Source organism: Eupeodes corollae, chromosome 2 (genome assembly GCF_945859685.1).
Source record: "Eupeodes corollae chromosome 2, idEupCoro1.1, whole genome shotgun sequence".
Taxonomy (NCBI): Eukaryota; Metazoa; Arthropoda; class Insecta; order Diptera; family Syrphidae; genus Eupeodes; species Eupeodes corollae.
Window position 1 is genome coordinate 106,272,284 of NC_079148.1, and position 19,170 is coordinate 106,291,453.

At 33.3% G+C, this 19,170-nt stretch overlaps 2 protein-coding genes across 3 annotated transcripts in view; one reads left to right on the forward strand and one right to left on the reverse strand.

The window, feature by feature from the left end:
* LOC129945900 (neurobeachin-like protein 1) overlaps window positions 1-19,170 on the reverse strand; it is a 136,867-nt gene that overhangs the window by 98,654 nt on the left and 19,043 nt on the right. The gene's annotated exons all lie outside the window — the stretch shown is intronic.
* Window positions 1,047-15,802, forward strand: LOC129945904 (uncharacterized). Its single transcript, XM_056055865.1, has 2 exons — window positions 1,047-1,597; window positions 13,387-15,802. The coding sequence occupies exons 1-2, from the start codon at window positions 1,574-1,576 to the stop codon at window positions 15,688-15,690; spliced, it is 2,328 nt and encodes a 775-aa protein (XP_055911840.1). The 5' UTR covers window positions 1,047-1,573; the 3' UTR covers window positions 15,691-15,802.

The following is a 19,170-nucleotide window of genomic DNA, read 5'->3' on the forward strand; positions in this document are numbered from 1 at the left end:
ATTATTCGTTTTTGTCATGAAGACATTTTTCTTAATATTGATTTTAAAATTAAGTCAGTTATGAAAAACTGTTCTTTAAACGATTGAATTGTGATACAAGGATCTAGATTATAATAATTACTTTTAAATTGAGGCACATGTTATAGAAATCTCGTTAAATCATCATCATACAGTTCCAATAAGTTGAATATTTTCACTTTCAGGAAGCATTTAAAGTATTCTACCAACTGCAAAAACTGTTTCGGATTACATAATGATACTTAAACTATTTATAATGTGATACGCAAAATTTATTTGCAAAAAGTCATCTTCAAGCCGTCTTTGCTGTCATTGCTTGTTTGATTTACCTTCGATTTTATCTCTTCTCTTAAATAATGCAAATTATTTTTGCAAAATAATATACCTAACCATGAAAAGAAAATCGAGAGTGAATCTCTTTTGGTCGTAAAAGACCTTACAGCAAAAGAAGACGAACGACCGTCAGTTTTCGTCGTCGACAGACAGACTCCAGAAGATCACAATCCAACAAGTTCAAGTTCAAAAGTGAGGAAACGTACGAATCTTTTTCTTTACCCGTCTTCTATCTTTTATCTTCTTTCTTGAAATAAAAACCCGACTCACTTTAGAGGCCCAAACGAAGCGTGTTGCACGTCTCGTGAAAAGTAAAATTTTTGCCGCTAGTCAATTTATTCGTTGGAACTGGGAGCTTGGGTTAAGTGAAATGCACATCGAAGCAGAACACCACGATCCGTGTCTATGAGTATGACGATGCAATGATGTTGGCCCGACCAACGATGAACAACGAAGGCAACGACGATGATTCCGATTCCAATTCCGATTCCCACTACCACGCGGAATCAACTTGGAAAATTACAGGTTCGATAACTTGGCGTGTTGATGTTGAGGTAGTGGAAGAAACTTCATGTATATCATCAGCCACCTAAGAGGTTGCAGCTGAGACACCACCATCCATGCCATCCAAATCACCATCATCATCAGCTTCTTGCTGCTGATGACGATGATGAGGTTCATGATTATGGGGAAGATGGGACAACTAGCGGAGCACAGTGGCGAATCCAATGCCAAACATCTGTGACAGTCTGTGGAAAGACGGATCAGAAAACAAAAAACGAACAACGACGTTTTATGACGCTGTGGCAGACGCTGAACCCGTGCAGCCACTTTATTACGGGGATAATTTTATTTTTTTATTTTTATTTTATTAAATGTTTGTTGTTGTTTCGAGATATGAATGAAAAATAATAAAAACATAAACAAAAAACGGAAAAAGGAAAAAATAACTATAAACTATGTCTACGCGTAAAATGGGAAAATAGCTGCCGATGTATCTTTCTTTCTTTCTTGTTTTTTGTTTTTGTATATTTTGTGTGCTTTTTTATAAAACAAGATACTTTCATAGCTCACGATTTAGTTAGCAAAAGAAAGTCTTAAGACCTTGTGTGATATTAGTTTGGTTTGGGATTTGGAAGAAAGTTCATCTTTGTGGCGAGATATTATTTTGGATTACTTACGTACATATCTACCACTAGATTAATTTAAATTTTCAACGAAAATGCTTTTGGCATTTTTATTTACAGTAAGTTCTTTTTTTTTAAATTGGTTTTGTGACTATGATGGACTTTTATATTTTCTTAAGAAGGATTTAAGAAAAAGCGTGAAGTGAATAAAAGGACATTAATAAAAAAATTAAATAAATCGAAGAAGTGTTATAAGTAAAGAAAGTGAAATGATATTAAACTAAAAGTTTTGATATCGACGTCAAACATTTTAATAATTGTGTAAGGATTTCTTGAGGAAACAATATACGAGACGGGGAGGTCGACTCACGTTTAATTATTTTGTTTTGTAGTTTTAAGTTTTTGGAAAATGATAACATATTGGGCAGTGCTAGTGGTTTCAGTACCATGTTTAAGGATTAAGTGATCTTTTTAAGATTAAAAGATTTGGTTTCGATTTCCAAGTGGACGAAATGCATTTGACAAAAACACTAAAAGGGTTTTTTATACCTTTAATATGCCAAAGACACAGTGTGAGCATTAGGAAAAGAGGGAAGGGTTGGATAGGAGGTGTCGGTGTACATTGGTTTTAAATTTCTGAACATTGCAATGACAGGGAAAGATAGAGCGTGGCAAGGCGTTCCACATTCGCGTAGTACGGCTAAAAAAAGAATCTCTGTACTTCATAGTACGTCCGAAGTTGGGCTCAAGGGTAAACTGATGGGCATTCCTAGAGGCGCGGGTATTACGGTTAAATTGTTTAAGGGGAGGAATGCAACTGGCTATTTCCTGATAAAAATCAATCAAATAACAAATACGTATACCCCCCAGTGAGCCTTTTTACTATCTATTTGGAATAAGAAACTAGCTATGGCTATTAGATTAACTACACTAGGAGCGTCTTTTAATTTTATTAAAATCCCGAAATGGAATTTATATCAATAGGCATAAGCATGAAACAACAAATTAGTAAAAGAAAACCTCGTATTTTAAGACTCCTTAACAGCATGGACTTTTCGTTCAAATCAACTTTTATGGAAAGAGTTAATTTAATTAAATAAATTAAATTTCATCATTTTTTCATGCTTTTTTAGGATTAAATGGAAGATTCTTTTATTTTTATTTGTCGCTGGGAAATTGACAATAATAAAATAAGACTATTTCCCGAATACAAATACTTAAAATAATATAACTAAAAATTTGGTCAACAAAATTAGATACACACTTTCCATATTTCGAAAACAACAAACACACAGATTTTTTGCGGATTATTAATTTTTCTACATCAAACTTTTAATTTAAAGTTCTCAATTTAAAAGTTGTTAAGTTATCTGCAACAATGTAAAGAGCACTATTTAAAAAAAAAAATCTATTTGAGAGAACACAGAAAAAGCATGTATTAAAATATTTGTTACTTAAAATTCAAGAAGTCAAACAGTTTGTAGTTCAGCTAAAGGGTGTTTTTGGAGATGTGGGTTTTATATTATTATTTAAAGTTATGGGCAAGACTTTAGCTTTATTATAAAAATATGGCTTTGCATAATGTTCTAAAAATTAGCAATAAAGCAAGTGGCTGTCATTGCTGGCCAAACAAATAAGACCAGTAATAACACGCCAAATATTCTCAATATTTTGGAAACAAATTTATACGATTTGTACAAACAGATTTAATCCGAGCAAAGTATTGTCAGATTAGAAGTCACACATAAAAGAAAAAAACGCCTCCTAGAAAGTGAGTTATCTGTTATATTTCGATACAGAATCCACACTAAAATGTGTTTGTTAAGGACCCATAAATAAAGCTTTCACAAAAGTTAACCGTTCTCGGGATTTTTTCGAAGTGAATATCACTTGAAGATTAATTTGCAATTTTGTTTTCAATAAAAGAGGCTGGGATGCGAACTGATAACTGCCCATCCCGTCTGTCGATTTATCTTGTCAGTTGAATTATTCTTATAAATTCAAAATTACCAACAATATTTTTCATTTCAATAAACAGTTTAGTTTGAAAATCTAGTTTTGTTAAATAGATTTTTAGTCGAAAACAAATTTTTACCATTTCATTTCTAAATTTTTAGAAATTAGATGAATGAAATTAATTTGAGCGATATCAGGAACCGAACATAAAATTTTACAAAATTACTGAATATCGACCACAATATTTTATTTATTTTTAATATTTGAAAAGCTATTTGAGTCGAAAGTAAATTTTTACCAAGTTTTAGTATTGTTTTTTTTTGTTAGGTTTTTAATTTTTGTCTAAAAACTAACAATTGGATTTTTCTCAAAATGTTTCCGAATGTTAAAAGTAATATGGCTTATAAGTTAAAGTAAGTTGGAAGCCATAATCTAAAAGTTTTTAAGATATTTGAGTCGAAAATCAATTTTTAACAACTTTTGTTAAATTTGAGTTTTTATTTTTAGTAAAACAAAAGCTGTCAATTCAATTTTCTCAAAATTTTACTGAATGTTGACAACAATATTTCTTTAAAAGATAAAAGTGGGTAAAAACCAATATCTCAAAGTTTCGAAAAGATTTTTGAGTCTAAAATCAATTTTTACCAACTTTAAGTAATTTTTTTTTAGGTTTTTATTTTTTATAAAAAAAACTGTCAATTCGATTTTTCTCAAAATTTAAGCAGATGTTAAAAACGTTATTTTTCGTTGTAAAAAAATTGTTTTGGCGATAAAATCATTTTGTATTCGTAAAATTTTCGAGGTGACAATTTTTTTTTTCATTTTGTTTGATTTATGAAAAAAACGTCGTATTTTGTCAAAAAATATAATTGTTTGGTATCGCGTTACGATATATTTTTTAATATATTTTCACCGTTTTTTTAAACTGCTATGGTAAAAAACTAACCCACTCAATTCTTGAGAGCCCTTTCTGCATCTTACTGCTTTATTATCTGTATAACAAAATTTATTTGAAGTCGATATCTCTTTTGGTTCTTGAGCTATGGACGACGAAACAAACGTCGTGAACGTACGGACGTAGGGACGTACGAACGTGAGGACGTACGAACACACACACGCACATACATCTTTCTAAAAATCTTTTATTTCGACTCTAGGGACCTTGATACGTCGAGAAATTTCAACATTTCCAATTTGACAAATCAGACCCATTACAATAACTTTTTATGGGAAGTTAAAAATAAATTAATTAGTTAGAACGACCGTCAGTTCGAGAACTAGGGCTTAGTGACTTCCAACTTCCAACCATTCTTGTGTGAAAGTCGTGTCATGGAGGTGGCCTAGAGTTTTATGCCGAATCCGAACGTCTTCTATGCGAAAGTACTTTTCATGACGAGAATCAATCTTGGAGGCTTTGCCAATTCCTCGCAAGAATCGGTACAAAACTTTAGATGTCACAGGCATAGATTGAACCCATGACCCCTAGCATGAAAGTTCAACGTTCTAAACATCTCGCCAGGGGTACTACTCTTTTTTCTCAATAGCTGTGTATGTATGGTCGTATGGTCATATTGTAATGTAACACTGACTTCTCAACTCAACTTATAAGTTATTATTGTGCAACGAAATTGTCTTAAAAAAATATTTGTTGTTTTTATTTTAAATTGCCTGTAGTTTGAAAAGTATTAAAAATAACATCGATCGATTAAACATTGTTTTGTGAAGGCTAACTTCTCTTCTTAACTTACTTATTTGCTTGTAAAAAGTTGAAGTCAAATTGTTTACAACTAAATTGAACATTGTAATAATTTATTAGATTTTTATTTTTGACCTAAAACAACAGCCTATAATTTACATAACGAGGGCACTTTACCTAACAAACTTATTTCATTACGCATTTTTAATGCCTTACAAAAATCTACTTATATGGTACTGGCCTACACCACATATATATATTAAACTATATAAGTTTTTATTGTAAGTCTTGGTTTTTTATAACATTCTTATTAAAGTAGGTGGTATAAAGCTAAAATGCACTTGTCAAAAGTCAAAAAAAGAATCGAATAGAAAAGCCCTTAGCAGAGAATGCATTTTTAGCAAACAATTTTTAATTCGAGCTTTTCCTAAATATTTTCCATCTAAATTGTCATTAATCTTTATCCTGTCACTCAAGTCAAATACAAGAAAGCAAACCTTTTATGCATCAGAAAAAAAGCGAATTAACTGAATTGATAAAAACATAAACGTAAAATTAAGCAATTAGATTATAAAAGGTAATATTTTCCATTTATAATAAAAACTAAAAGATTGATAATGTTGTCAAATTCCAATTTCATTTAAATGCAGGAGAGTACCTTAGTAGGTATATGTGGATAGGTGAAAGAAATTCCTCGAAGCTAACAACAATTTTCGTTGTGAAAAAAAAGTTTATGCAGCAGCAAGACAAGACTATAATTAACAACAAATTAATTACCACATAATAGCCACTGACGGCTGCGTATGAATCAACTTTATGCCAATGGCAGACACATATATCTTATAGCAAAATAAAACATCAACATTGTCTAGTTAGAAAAGCTATTCATTAGATCTTATAGTTAAAGAGGTTGTGTTGCATTAAAAGAGATGCTTACGATAGTTTTTCTTTTATACAAAATTCGTTTGGGAAGTTTTTGAGGGTCGAAGTAATTGTTTGTCAACATCACATCTTTAACCTGTTGAATTTTTTAAACTTTGAAAGAAGAAGCATTAAAGTTTAATCCTTAAAAAAACTTAACAAAAAATCTTCTTGGAAAGGAAACAAAACATCCTTGACTATTAACACTCCCAGCGTTTTTTCGACGCACCATATCAGAAATTTAGGTCGATCATGTACTTTTTTTTGCAAGCTTTAAAGAGAATTGAACTAACCTCAAACAAAAAATATTACAAAATATCATACTTAGGTGTGTTAAACGCACGCGGCTGCAGCTCCTGCTGTCAGCCAATTCCAAGTTCAAATTTGAGTGCGTCCCCCACTGATTAAACTATATACAAAAAAAAAGGTTTTGAAAACAAGAGCAACATTCTCAATTCGCACATTTTATCTCCGACACAATCGACAATGATGCTGACTTAAGCCTTAAAAGTGGTATTGTATGTAGTATGCGTGAGGTAGGCCCGGTTAAGTTGTTTGTTTCAATGCAACGGCTGCCATTAAAACAAATCGTTAAATTTAGTTTTTTTTTTTATTTCTTGGTTGGTTGTAACTCTATGAGTCGTCCCGTCCGGCAGCGGTGGCGCACAGTGGATCGTTTCATATATGAAGACGTAAAAAGATCAAACCCAAAATTTCTTAAATGTGTGTATTTTTTTTTTACACTTCAGAATTAAAGAAAGTAGTAAGCTTATAGCAAGCGCCAAACTACGATCAGAGGCTCATCATAAGTGCATGTGTTAGTTGTTAGTAAAAAATAATACAAATATAGCCTAACACACGCACAAAATACAAAACAAAATTAGCATTTAACTATTACAGAACAAAAAATAAAATGAGAACGTTTACGATAGTGGAGCACTGGTTCTAAACTATGATTTTAATCCCACCTTATTTAAATTTAAATCTATCGATGAACAGTTTCAGTTATATAAAATGCTCATTCGACTTAAAGCTTCATTCTTGCCATAGTTAGTTCTATGGAAGTCAATATGTATAAAATCAAATGTTCGCAGGTGATGAGTTCCGCCCCGGTAATTCAAATGTACACAAGATAGCAAATAAGGTGCATCAATTTCACCATTAATGAGTTGATGAAAAAATACTAAGCCATTATTAACACGCCTTTGATGGAGAGATTGCATTTGAAGAAGTAGAATACGATGTTCATGGGAGGCAGATCATAGGGATCTTCCCAAGGAAGACCTTTTAGGGCAAAGCGAATGAAATTATGTTGAATTGATTCAATACGTTTTCTATGAATTTCGTAATAGGGAGTCCATACCTGCGAAGCATATTCAAGATGAGGACGAACATGGCAATTATACAAAGAAAGGGTAACATAGGGATCATTGAACTCCTTTGCCCAGCGTTTTATAAAACCAAGCATAAAACTTGCCTTATTAACAATAACATTAATGTGATGTGTAAACTCTAAGTTGGAACAGAAATGTACACCTAAATCTTTTAATGTGGAGACACGACAGAGTTTTTGCTGTGATATACAGTAGTCAAATACGTTACTGATTAGTTTTGTAGTGAAAGTTATAGTCTGGCATTTTAAAGGGTTGACTAAAAGGCTATTTTTCCCACACCAAAATGTGAAACTATCAATGTCGGCTTGTAAAAGAATACGATCATGGTTGGACTTTATTATTTTGAAAATCTTCATATCGTCAGCAAAAATGAGAAGTTCACTTGAGCGTAGACATGACGATACATCGTTAATAGACAGGATGAACAGAAAAGGGCCAAGATGGCTTCCCTGGGGAACACCAGATTGAGCAACAAAAGGTTCAGAATGACAATTTCTAAATTTTACCTCGTAGGATCTGTTTTTAAGGTATGACTTAATCCAAGCTAAGAAAAATGGTGGAAAACCAAGAGTCTTAAGTTTAAATAAAATAATTCCTTGGCTAAGTTGGTCAAAAGCTTTAGAAAAGTCAGTGTATACACAGTCAACTTCATAACCTTGTTCTAAAGCGTTTGAACATATGTTTGAGAATGTGAGGAGATTAGTAACGGTTGATCTTTTTTTCACAAAACCATGTTGCTGTTCGCAAATGATATTTTTACTAAAATATGCTACGCTTTCACAAACAACTTGTTCAAATACTTTAGGAATGCAAGAAAGCTTTGCAATGGGCCTGTAGTTGCTTATATCCGACTTGCTACCTTCAGACAACTGCTGGAAATTGGCTCTTCTGAAATCAAAATTATATAAGCAATCAAAAGAATTACTGTGATTAGTAAGGTGATTACTTAAGTCAAAAAAAATGTCCAAAGGGGGGTGATATTTGTCAATATTAGTGATTCCTGATCTAGATTCTAGAACAAGAGTACTAATAGGGTCAGAAGAAAAGACTAAATCGAGAATTCGATTGTATTGTATTATATAACATCAGCCTCGTCGAGAGGGGAGGGGAAGAGGAGAAAACTTCGGTCCTCGGATTTTCTAGGGGCTCGTAAAATTGGAATCAATGAGGAGTGTTTTTTTTCCAAGATATTCTATATTCATCATCAACATACCTAATCCCACTTATTTTTAGGTGCCCAAAAACTTAAAATCATTCATGCTTTCGCAATCGGGCCCCTGTTTGCATGTTATCTACCAATCTATCATTCACAGACTTGCCGATCGGGCCCCTGATTATTATTGGTACATTTTTGTTAATATTTAATGAAAAATTTGGCAACTTCGAACTATTGAAAGAAAGTAATAATAAATTGTTTCGCTTTTCTTATTTAATTTATCGCAAATTTCAAATTCATTTTATTTTGAAAATTTTCAAAGTGAAAATAAGGGGCCCGGCAACTTAAAACAAAACACAAATATTTATTTCGGTTTCTGTTTTTATCAAGTTTCTTTTTTTCTATTTTTGTTTCTGAAATTACATATCATAGGCATAAACTTTGCAAAAAGTGCTAAATATGGAGGACAGAAGATTTGTCCATCCCGGGCTTGGAATTAATCTCGATGGCCCTGTATAACAATACCCCTATTGCCTAGAAAAGACCAAGTACGCAAAAATGACTTCAACAAATTAGAAGTTATCGGACATCGAAGTCAAATAATAACAATTCAATAACACTAGTCGACAAATTTTTGTTCCCAAATTTTTCCAATGAGTTTTGATGGTCTTACTTCAAATTCAATTTCAAAATAACTATCACCCAAGGTTTTTGAGACATTACTCTTTAAAATCAAAAAAGAAACAAATACAAAAGGCCTTCTTAGGCTATCTTAATTTATAAAGTAGCCTTTTTTAAATAAAATCTGTGATAGTTTTCCAAATCTATAATCAATTTCTTCAATATTCAATTAAAATATTTTTATTATTTCCTATAATATAACACTCTCTTAAAAAAATCTAAAAGAAATTCTCAGCTATTTATAGTAAAACGGTTTTCAACAGAAAAAGGCAAAACTGTTGTTTAAACAATTTTTTTAAATCAAGTTTTTTTTTTAAATAAATTAAAAAAATATAAAATTAATGTCGAAAACCGGTATTTTTGTGAAAATAGTTAAAACTAAATTCGAAAAATGGTTTAAAATGTATCTAGAATGTAAGGATTTGTGCTTTGCAAAATCATCATACATTTACATACATACATTGGGTGGCACAACAGTCCGTTGAGAACTAGAGCCTAGTGACTGACAACTCTCAACCATTCCTGTGTGCGAGTACTGTTGTCAGGGATGGAAGGGACCTACAGTTTTGAGCCGAATCCGAACGGCAAATTTGAGAAAGCACTTTTCATGAAAAGAATTACTCTTGGAGAATTTGTCAATTCCTCGCAAGATGCATTACCCGTGAAAAAACTTTAGATGGCATAGGCAGAGATCGAACCCAAGACCACTGGCATGACAGACCTACGCACTAACCATCATGCCACGGGTACTACAAAAAAATCATCATACAATTCATTTTTAAGGGATATGTTGTGCTTTAACTTAGCCTTAAAAAACACATTTTTAAGCATTTTTAAGGTTTCATATTTTAAAAACCTAATGTGATAGAGAAATTTAAAGGCAGAATTCAAATTAAGGACAACTAAATGTTTTTCTAAAATGTATTGTTGTAATATTACTACTAAAAATTGTATAATGTAATAATGTTAAGGGTTTCGTTTTAGACGTGTGTTTTCTAATCTGTCAATTCTTTTGAGTTGGTCTTTGTGATTTCGATTTGATTTGATTTGTCTACGCAGATAAACCTGAGACGATTCACGCCTTGGAAGAGAATATTTGGCGCTTTATTTCTGACAAACGGTGTCGATTACTTTCAAAAGTGGTCGAAAACTGCGCCTCTCGGCTGGTGTTTATTCGAGCCAGCCGCGACGGCCACTTGCCTGAAATCATTTTTAAAACATAAGTCCAAACCTTACTCTTTAAAATAAAGCTAAACTCTTAATCAAGACATTAAATTATAATTGTTGTATTTCTTTTTAAAAATCACACGTCTGAAAAACACTATTTATTTAAAAATCTTCAAGATTTATTAAAACATTTAGAAAGGTAAAAAGTATGTTTTTGTTTGCACAGTTAATTACTTTGAAAACCTTGAAATTAATGGTAAGGTCGACCTAATCCATATAAAATATTTAAAGTCACACAAACATGCTCCTGTACTAAAGGACTCCGTTTCCAAATAGTGCTTATATTTTAAAACTTAGAAAAAGGCTGGTATTCGATCCACACTGAGAACTTCCCATCCCGTCTCTCGATTTGTCTTGATTAAAAGTTTGTAGGTTTTCGTGTTGCGTTAAAAAAGTTGTCAGTTGAATTATTTTTAAAAATTTCAAAATTACCAACAAGATTTTGCATATAATGAAATAGTCTTATTTCAAAATCTAGTTTTGTTAACAGGACTCTTAGTCAAAAACTAATTTTATTAGCAGTTTTAAATTTTTTTTATTTCTTATATAAACAAATACAAATTTGATGAATGAAATTAATTTGAGAGATATCGAGAACCGAACATCAATTTTTATCAAATTTGCTTACTATTTTTTATAGATTTTATTTTTTTTATAAAAAAAACGGACTGTTGGATACTTATAAAAAAATTACTAAATTTTGAAAACAATATTTTTTGTGAGATAAAATAAGTTCGAAGCCAATATTTTTGATTTTTGAAAAGATATTTGAGTCGAATGTACATGTTTACTAATTTTTATTAATTGTTTTGTAGGTTTTTATTTTTTATAAAAAAACTATGATTTTTCTCAAAATTTTACTGAATGTTGACAATAATATTTTTTTAAAGGATAGAATTAGCTTAAAGCCAATACCTCAAAATTTTCAAAATATATTTGAGTCGAAAATCAATATTTACCAACTTTTATAATTTTTTTTTATGTTTTTATTTCTTGTAAGAAAACTGTCAATTCAATTTTTTTCAAAATTTAACCAAATGTTGAAAACGTAATTTTCGTTGCACAAAATTGGAAATACAATCATTTTTTGTTCGTAATTTCAATTTGTTTGAAATTAATTAGATTGTTTATTATTATTATCTGTATAATAAAATTTATTTGAAGCCGATTTCTCTACTGGTTCTTGAGCTATGGACGACGATAAAAACGTCGCGAACGTACGGACGTACAGACGTACGAACGTACGTACACAAGCACGCACAGACATCTCTCTAAAAAACTTTTATATAGACTCTAGTAACCTTGAAACGTCAAGAAATGTCAAGTTTTTGATTCGACAAATCGGATCGAAGTTAAAAATGAACCTAGAGTAAGTTTTTAAAAATTGAATTGCCATTTAAATTACCAAAAAACCTTGATTCATTAATTTTTTTTTCAAAAAATCGTTAAAATATTTTTTTTGAAAAAAAATTGGGTACAATTTTTAAAATTTTGTTTAAATTTAAAAAAATTAGAGAAAATTTAATAAAAATCTATCTGTTTGTGTTTGATAAAATTCGAATTTTGTTCTAAATATTTGCATGGGGAATACTGTTACATTTAGTTTTAAAAAAACGCCTAACGCGAATAAGTTTAAGACTTTAATTTGCAAGTAAATCGACCCAATGGTTTGGGCGTTAGAGGCGAGGATAGACAGACAAACGGTAGGAATCGGGGGACCACTTTTGTTCGACTTCTCTAACCTTTTAATGTCATGTTTGATTAAAATTTTTACCATGTGGTCATGGTTTGCAGCTTGTAGAAATTTTAAATTGTTATTTGATTGACTATTATTATTAATGTTGAAACCTAGTTTTATGGGCTGTTAAAACTATTGGGGTGCCAACTCTGATACCCTACTTTAACTGCACCCCTGAAGTCTATTTGCATTTTATATGAATTTGCATATTTGCAATTATGGATGTTACGTTTTGAGTATTCTGAACTTTGGCCTCCATATAAAAAGGAACGCCGCAAAATCTTTGAGTATGTTTCGACCAAAATGAATGTGTCCTAAATGATTTAAGGTTTTTCTTTTATTTGAATAAAACAGTATTTTTGAAACAATTTTTGAATTTTGTACGTGAAACGATCCACTGTGTACCGGGCGTCAGCATCGATATCAACATCGGCATTAGTTTCAATTTCATTTAAATCTGTCAAACGGGTTTCTCTCTCCACTGTCATCATAAATTACTGTGTGATCTCAGCAGCACCCCTTAGTCCTACAACTCTCAGTCAGAGGCATCTTGGGGCTGGCAGGAGGAGTTGAAAGAAGTGATATTTATGCATCGAGATAAATTTATCGATTGCCCAGCTGTTTTATTCAATGGTTTTAGATTCATGTTCCGCCAATTTGGAGGCGTTGATGTTTTAACGTCTTATTTGCAGATTTAAAAAAACACTTTCACTGCATGCATATACATATGTAATATGCAATTGAGCGTGAGAAAGTTGAACATGTGCGTGAATGCATGAGGGCGCATGTGGACCTGAACATGAGCTTGTGCAATGTAGGTAGTCATGTTTGTCCAATTGGTCAGTTAATAACCCATAAATTAAAACCAATAACTTTAACGAAGAATTGACATACTGACGGTTTTTTTTTCGCCGGGTAACGATTTGTTAGATAATGACGCCATAACTAGGCATTAATCATGACTTCGGTGTGTGATCAAGACATACAGTAGTTTCAAAATCGAATATCTTTACTTTCAATTTGTCTGCAATTGTTCACTTATGCGTATACTTGATATTTTACACGCAGAAAAAATAACTTACAAATTTAGTTTAAACAAATTTTTAATATCAATTAATTTATTTTTCTTTCTTCCACAGATACTTGCTGTTACAAAAACATCATTTTGTACGGAAGCAGAGCAAAATGTCAAATCAGGAATACAAAGTTCCATGCCAACGAATTCCTCGATGCCTCCAATTCTCGATGCAACTGCCTCGAAACTTATACGATATCGCAGTAAGCCACCTCCAAATTTCTATCGACACAAGAGTCAACCTCAAAAGCGTTCAAGACCTAGAATAGTAGTTAATAAGTCACCACCTAAAATGAAAAACAATCGACCCATTTTCACACAACATCATTTCGAACAAAGTCTCCAACCGAGTACCTATTACAAATTCAAGCCTGAAGTTCATACAAGTACTTTGGCCTACAAACCTTCGTATAGTTATGATGAAATTCATTACGAGATCAGCTCGGAATACCCAAAGAAGGAGTCCAACTACGAAACACAAGCCATGGACTTGGATTTCTATGGAGAATCATATCCCAAGAAGAAGGTCATATCACAATATGAATACACGAAACCGCAGAAAGGTTTTTCAAAGCCTCAAAAATTCCCACCTCAATATGAATTCTCAAAGCCCCAGAAGACCTATTCCATTCAGCGACCACAGAATTTGTATGGAGCTCCTGAGGAATCGTATGATTTCAATTTTCCTTCCAAGCCGGAGGTGCACTATGAAATATCCTATCATGAGGAATCACCAGCGGCACCGGTTGCGGCGGTGGAACAAGTTTATGAACCAGCTCCACAACCAAAACAGAAGTTCGAGGATTTTCCTCCTTATGGAGCTCCGCCAAAGAAAATCCACCAATCAGAGCAGGTTTCTTATCAACTACCAGACAACAAGTACGAAGCACCAAGCATTCCATATCACTCCCAAGAGGTTCCATCTAAGGAAGTCCACTTTGAATCTTACGATAAAAAGTTGTCCAATAGTGGCTACAATTACAACAATGACTTTGGTGAACCACCAACCGACATCCACATCATCCACTCTCCATCTTATGATATAGAGACTTTACCCAAAAAGCATGCCCCTCCGCCAAAGAACACATATCCGAAACCCCACGAAACCTACGGACCACCTCCAAGTGACAGCTATGGTCCTCCAAGTAACGCCTATGGCCCTCCTCCGGAGTATAACAAAAAATCTCCATCTATCGATTCGTATCACCATTCAAATAGCGGACAGTTTGCAGAACCTCCAGAATCATACCTTCCCCCACCTCATCTGCCAGAGGATTTACCTCTAAATAAAAACCACATGCCACCTGGTTACGATTATCCCAAAAGCAGCTATGAGGTTCCACTCTACGACCCAATTCCCTTCGAATCAACTACTGAAGAACATGAGGACTACTTTCCACCGAATAATTACCATGACGAAGGACGACATGAGCATGTTTCTGAGTCCAGCACCCACACTCAACGGATTCCAAAAACTCCAGCCGTAAGCACGGCATCAACTTCACAAGAACACGAACAAGTTCAGCAGGCAAACACTAAAGTCCATCGATACACAACTAGCAAACATCGCTATAAGAAACCGGCTCGATATCAAACTACCCCCAAGGCTCCTATTTCCACAGAACAAACCGGGGTGCCAGCAGAGGCTCCATCTTCTGAGTTTATAGAGGAAGTCATATCAACTACGACCAGTACATTAAGACCACGTCGCAAGAGGAAACGCACCAAGGCTCCTCTGATAGCTGAAAAACACAATCTCGACGTCCCAGAACTAAAAGAAGCCTTCGAAACTGGACGAGATAAAGAACAATCCGATGAACTAACCGCACATGCTTCGACCATAAAAGAAAACATCGAACCTCACCGCCATCAGGGAACGAGTAAAATTCAGAAAATTACAGATTTCTCCCCCTCACATTCATGGAATCCAATGAGAATACGAACAAGACCATCATCGACAGCTATAACAACATCGCAAAGAGGTCAACGAACAGCTTCGACAAATGATTTGAAAGATCTTAGAAATATCGAAGTAATTTCGATACAAAAATCACATTCTCATAGTTATTATGCGGGTACTGAGGCACCTTCGACGAGAACAAGGACGACACCAGCGCCAGCGCCAGCACCAGCACCAACGCCAATGCCAACGAAACGAACTCGAAAAATGACTTCTCGAGCAGATGCTATTAAAATGGCAACTGTTTCGACGACAAAGAAAACGACAACACCAATTAAGGCTGAAAATGCCTTCAAACCAACTCGAGGATTGATTATTGATACAACTTATTTTAAGGTGAAAGATAATTCAGATGAGGATTTTTACGATGGCACGGGAAAGTTGCCTAAGAATCATAAACTATTTTAAGTTATTGGTGTTCTAGAAACAAAGTTTTGTAAGTTAAGAGATAGGAATAAGTTGATATAAAGTTATTTATTTTTTTAAGATCTAAGGGTGCTCAAAGAGTGAAATACATTAAAATAAAAAAAGAAACTTATAGTTTTACTTATGTTTTACTAATGGATTTACGCAGCAATGATAAACCAAATGCTGTAATACAAATAGTTCCTTAGACAAGCCAACCAATTTAAGACAAAATTGAAAGACTAAAATGTTTTTTTTCTTTTGCAGCTCTAAAACTATTGGATAAAAAACAGAGACTTAAAAACAAATTTTTCAAAAGAGGATATAAGCTCTTTTCAACTAACTCTCTTTTAAAAAGATTAACAAAACTTTAAGAGGTTCATTTTGTGAACCGGCTAAAAATCTTTTCACAATTTAGTAAACAAAAATAAAGTCATTTCAAGCTATCTCCTCTATTCTCACAGGTTGGAAATTTGATTTACCAACAACCACTCACTATTTGATTTAAATTATAAAACTGCTTAAGTTTGTAATTAAAACTATTTTCAGCTTAAACCAAATTTAGCACATTTTAGTCGTAACACACTTTTTAATCCGTTTAGTTGAACAAAAGTGCACTTTTCGATGTAATCCGGTATTGGTTAATATCAACTTATAAATCAAAATGTACTTAAATAGTCATGGCAAAGAGACAATGGTGCTCAGAACATAAACAAAAAATAATTTTAAAAATGAAAGACAAGTGAAGGACAGTTTCTGACATATACAAGTTGTGGGAATGCTCCAGAAAGATGGTTTACAACGCGCTTCGACATTTTGAAGAATTTGGAACCATTCAACACATCGAGCAATTTTCGCGTAAAAGGAAGACTACACCAAAAGAAGACAAAGTAATTTATCGTTTGTTAGCCAAGGACCCGTTTCAGAGCTCCAGTGCCATCCGCAACGGCTAAAACAGTCCAAAAATTGGACTTTTGGTTTATGCAAACACATGTATTGAACGGTACAGATACAGACCAATGCAATCAAACAATTTAAACCCGTAAATGGATTTTAGCTTAGTAGCCCTATCAGACTTGCTTACAAGGTAGCATTGGACAAAAAAACAGTTTAATTTTCTCCTAGAAAAATCAATAAAACTCCAAGAGGTTAATTTTGTAACCCGGCTAAAAATCTTTTTACAACTGAGTAAACAAAAATAAAGACATTTTTATCAAAAAGAAGGAAGCAATTTTCTAGTCTGAAAAAATTAAAACTGGTTGGAAATATCATTTACTAAAAATGATTTACTATTTGATTCAAGTTAAACCGTAAAGTTTATTTAAAAATAAATAAATTTTGTGGCGCAACAGTCCGTTTGAGAACTAGGGCCTAGTGACTGACAACTCTCAACCATTCCTGTGAGTGAGTACTGTTGTCAGGAATGGGAAGTACCTGTGGCATAATGGTTAGTGCGATGGACTGTCATGCGAGAGGTCTTGGGTTCTATCACTGCCTATTCCATCTAAAAAATTTTCACGGGTACTGCCTCTTGCGAGGAATTGGCAAATTCTCCAAGAGTAATTCTTTTCATGAAAAGTAAAGTCTATTTGCAATTCAATAAAAACAACATTCAGATTTTTTTTCTAAAAATGGCAAAGAACACAAGTGCCAATTTTTTCAAGAAATATTTAACATAATACTTCCAGATAATTTAGTACACATAAAAAGACCTCACCTATCCCTTTTGGTCACCACTCAATTGTCGCCCCAAAAAACATAATGGTGGTTTGAAGATGACGAGCGAAAGGAGAAAATTCTCACTTTCTTTCTAAATGATCCAACCAAGCTTGAAACAGGAAAACAACTCCTATAATATACTTCTCCAATAACGTCTGCTGAATCTCGTCTTTGCCACTAATAAACAAGGTGAACTGTCCCAAGTACCAGAACAAAGGGGCATCATTAACCTGAATATCCATTTATTTTCTTTTTGACCTTCCGCTTACTTAAATCCTGACTAAATCTTGCAGAACACAATAAATCCACTTCAAAGATGTAAGTTGGATGTTTTCAGCTATTGGTCAGAAATCACTCCCTCCAACCTAAACCTACCTAACTTATGTTTTTACCTTTTAAAGGAATTTCGCCGTGAAGATAAAGAAGGAAAGATTTAGTCAAGCAGGAAATTTTTTGAGCAAACCTTTCCTTCCTCTAATTTCCTACTAAAAAAAATCAGTTTACGAAAAAAATTCTACGAGTAACATTAACCGATATAAGAAAGCCAAATGGTAACATTCTCAATGACTTCTTTAAAAACTCTAACTGGTCACTGTGCTTCTTAAAAAGTTAAGAGTAGATTTGTTCACAAACTAAATTCTTTGTGAAGTAATATTTCGGATAGGAAAAAATCCATTAAACCCAAAAAAGAAATCATGGTTTAAGAAAAAGAAAAGGGAATAAGTTTGAACAAGCAAGAAAGATCTATAACGGTCATATTTGACAAAAACTTTGTAAAGTGTACTTAACACTACGTCATCGTCTGTTCCTACGCTCGCTTTTAATACTACTCCCTTTTAGCATTTTTAGTTGTTAATTCGACTATGAAGAAGAGAGGCATGACTCCAACAGCAGACGGGACTAAAATCACCCGGAGAAGCTCTCATCTTTCTTTAACAGGGTCCACACCTCAGCGCCATAATTAAGAAGCGGGATGATAAGTGTCTTATAGATGGTGATTTTAGATGCTCTAGAGAGGACATCTCCGTGTCTCTAGTGTTGACTGTTCAGTTTTGCACAATTCTTTCCAGAACGATGTTAAAGAAGACGCATGACACTGTATCAATTTTTCTGAAACCTTTTTTAACATCAAAAGCTGTGAGATCTTTTCCGACATTGATAGAGCAACGTGCACTCTCCATCGTCATTCTACACAAAGGGGTAAGTTTGACAGGGATTCCAAAACCAGACATTGCTTTGTAGAGCTCTTCCCTATAGATGTTGTCATACACGGCTTCGAAATCAATAAAGAGATGGTGGGTATCCATTTGAAATTCCTGGATTTTCTCCAAGACCTGCCGTAATGTGACTATTTGGTCAGACTCTTCCTGTACTTGAGAATATAAACAAACTTATTATCTTTCGAAATAGAGCAGAGTATTGAAAGACCTTGACGTGCACAGACAAACCATTGCGTATGTTTTTTATCTATTTTATTCTACATTTCTGCAGGTCTCTTTAAGAGTAGATTGAAAACAGAATAGTGAATCCTTTTACCTCTTACGTTACTTCATTCCAAGATTATGGAAACACTGATCAATTTGCCTTAGGAAATATGTTAAAGAACAAAAACTTCTTAATGCCCTGCAGTATGGCTTTTTCATCGTTTATTTTACGGAACAGTGGAACGAATCTTTAGATAGTTTTTGTGAAAGTAAAATGATTGCACTTGATATTTTAAATGTTGTGGGTTCTTAAACACACAACCTTGTTCTTTGGATATGG

What these genes read in the sequence shown, in the direction of transcription:
- LOC129945904 (XM_056055865.1), top strand. Translation starts at nt 1,574, where the DNA reads ATGCTTTTGGCATTTTTATTTACA. An exon ending in TTTTGGCATTTTTATTTACA is followed by an intron (nt 1,598 to 13,386) that starts GTAAGTTCTTTT and finishes TTTCTTCCACAG; the next exon opens with ATACTTGCTGTTACAAAAAC.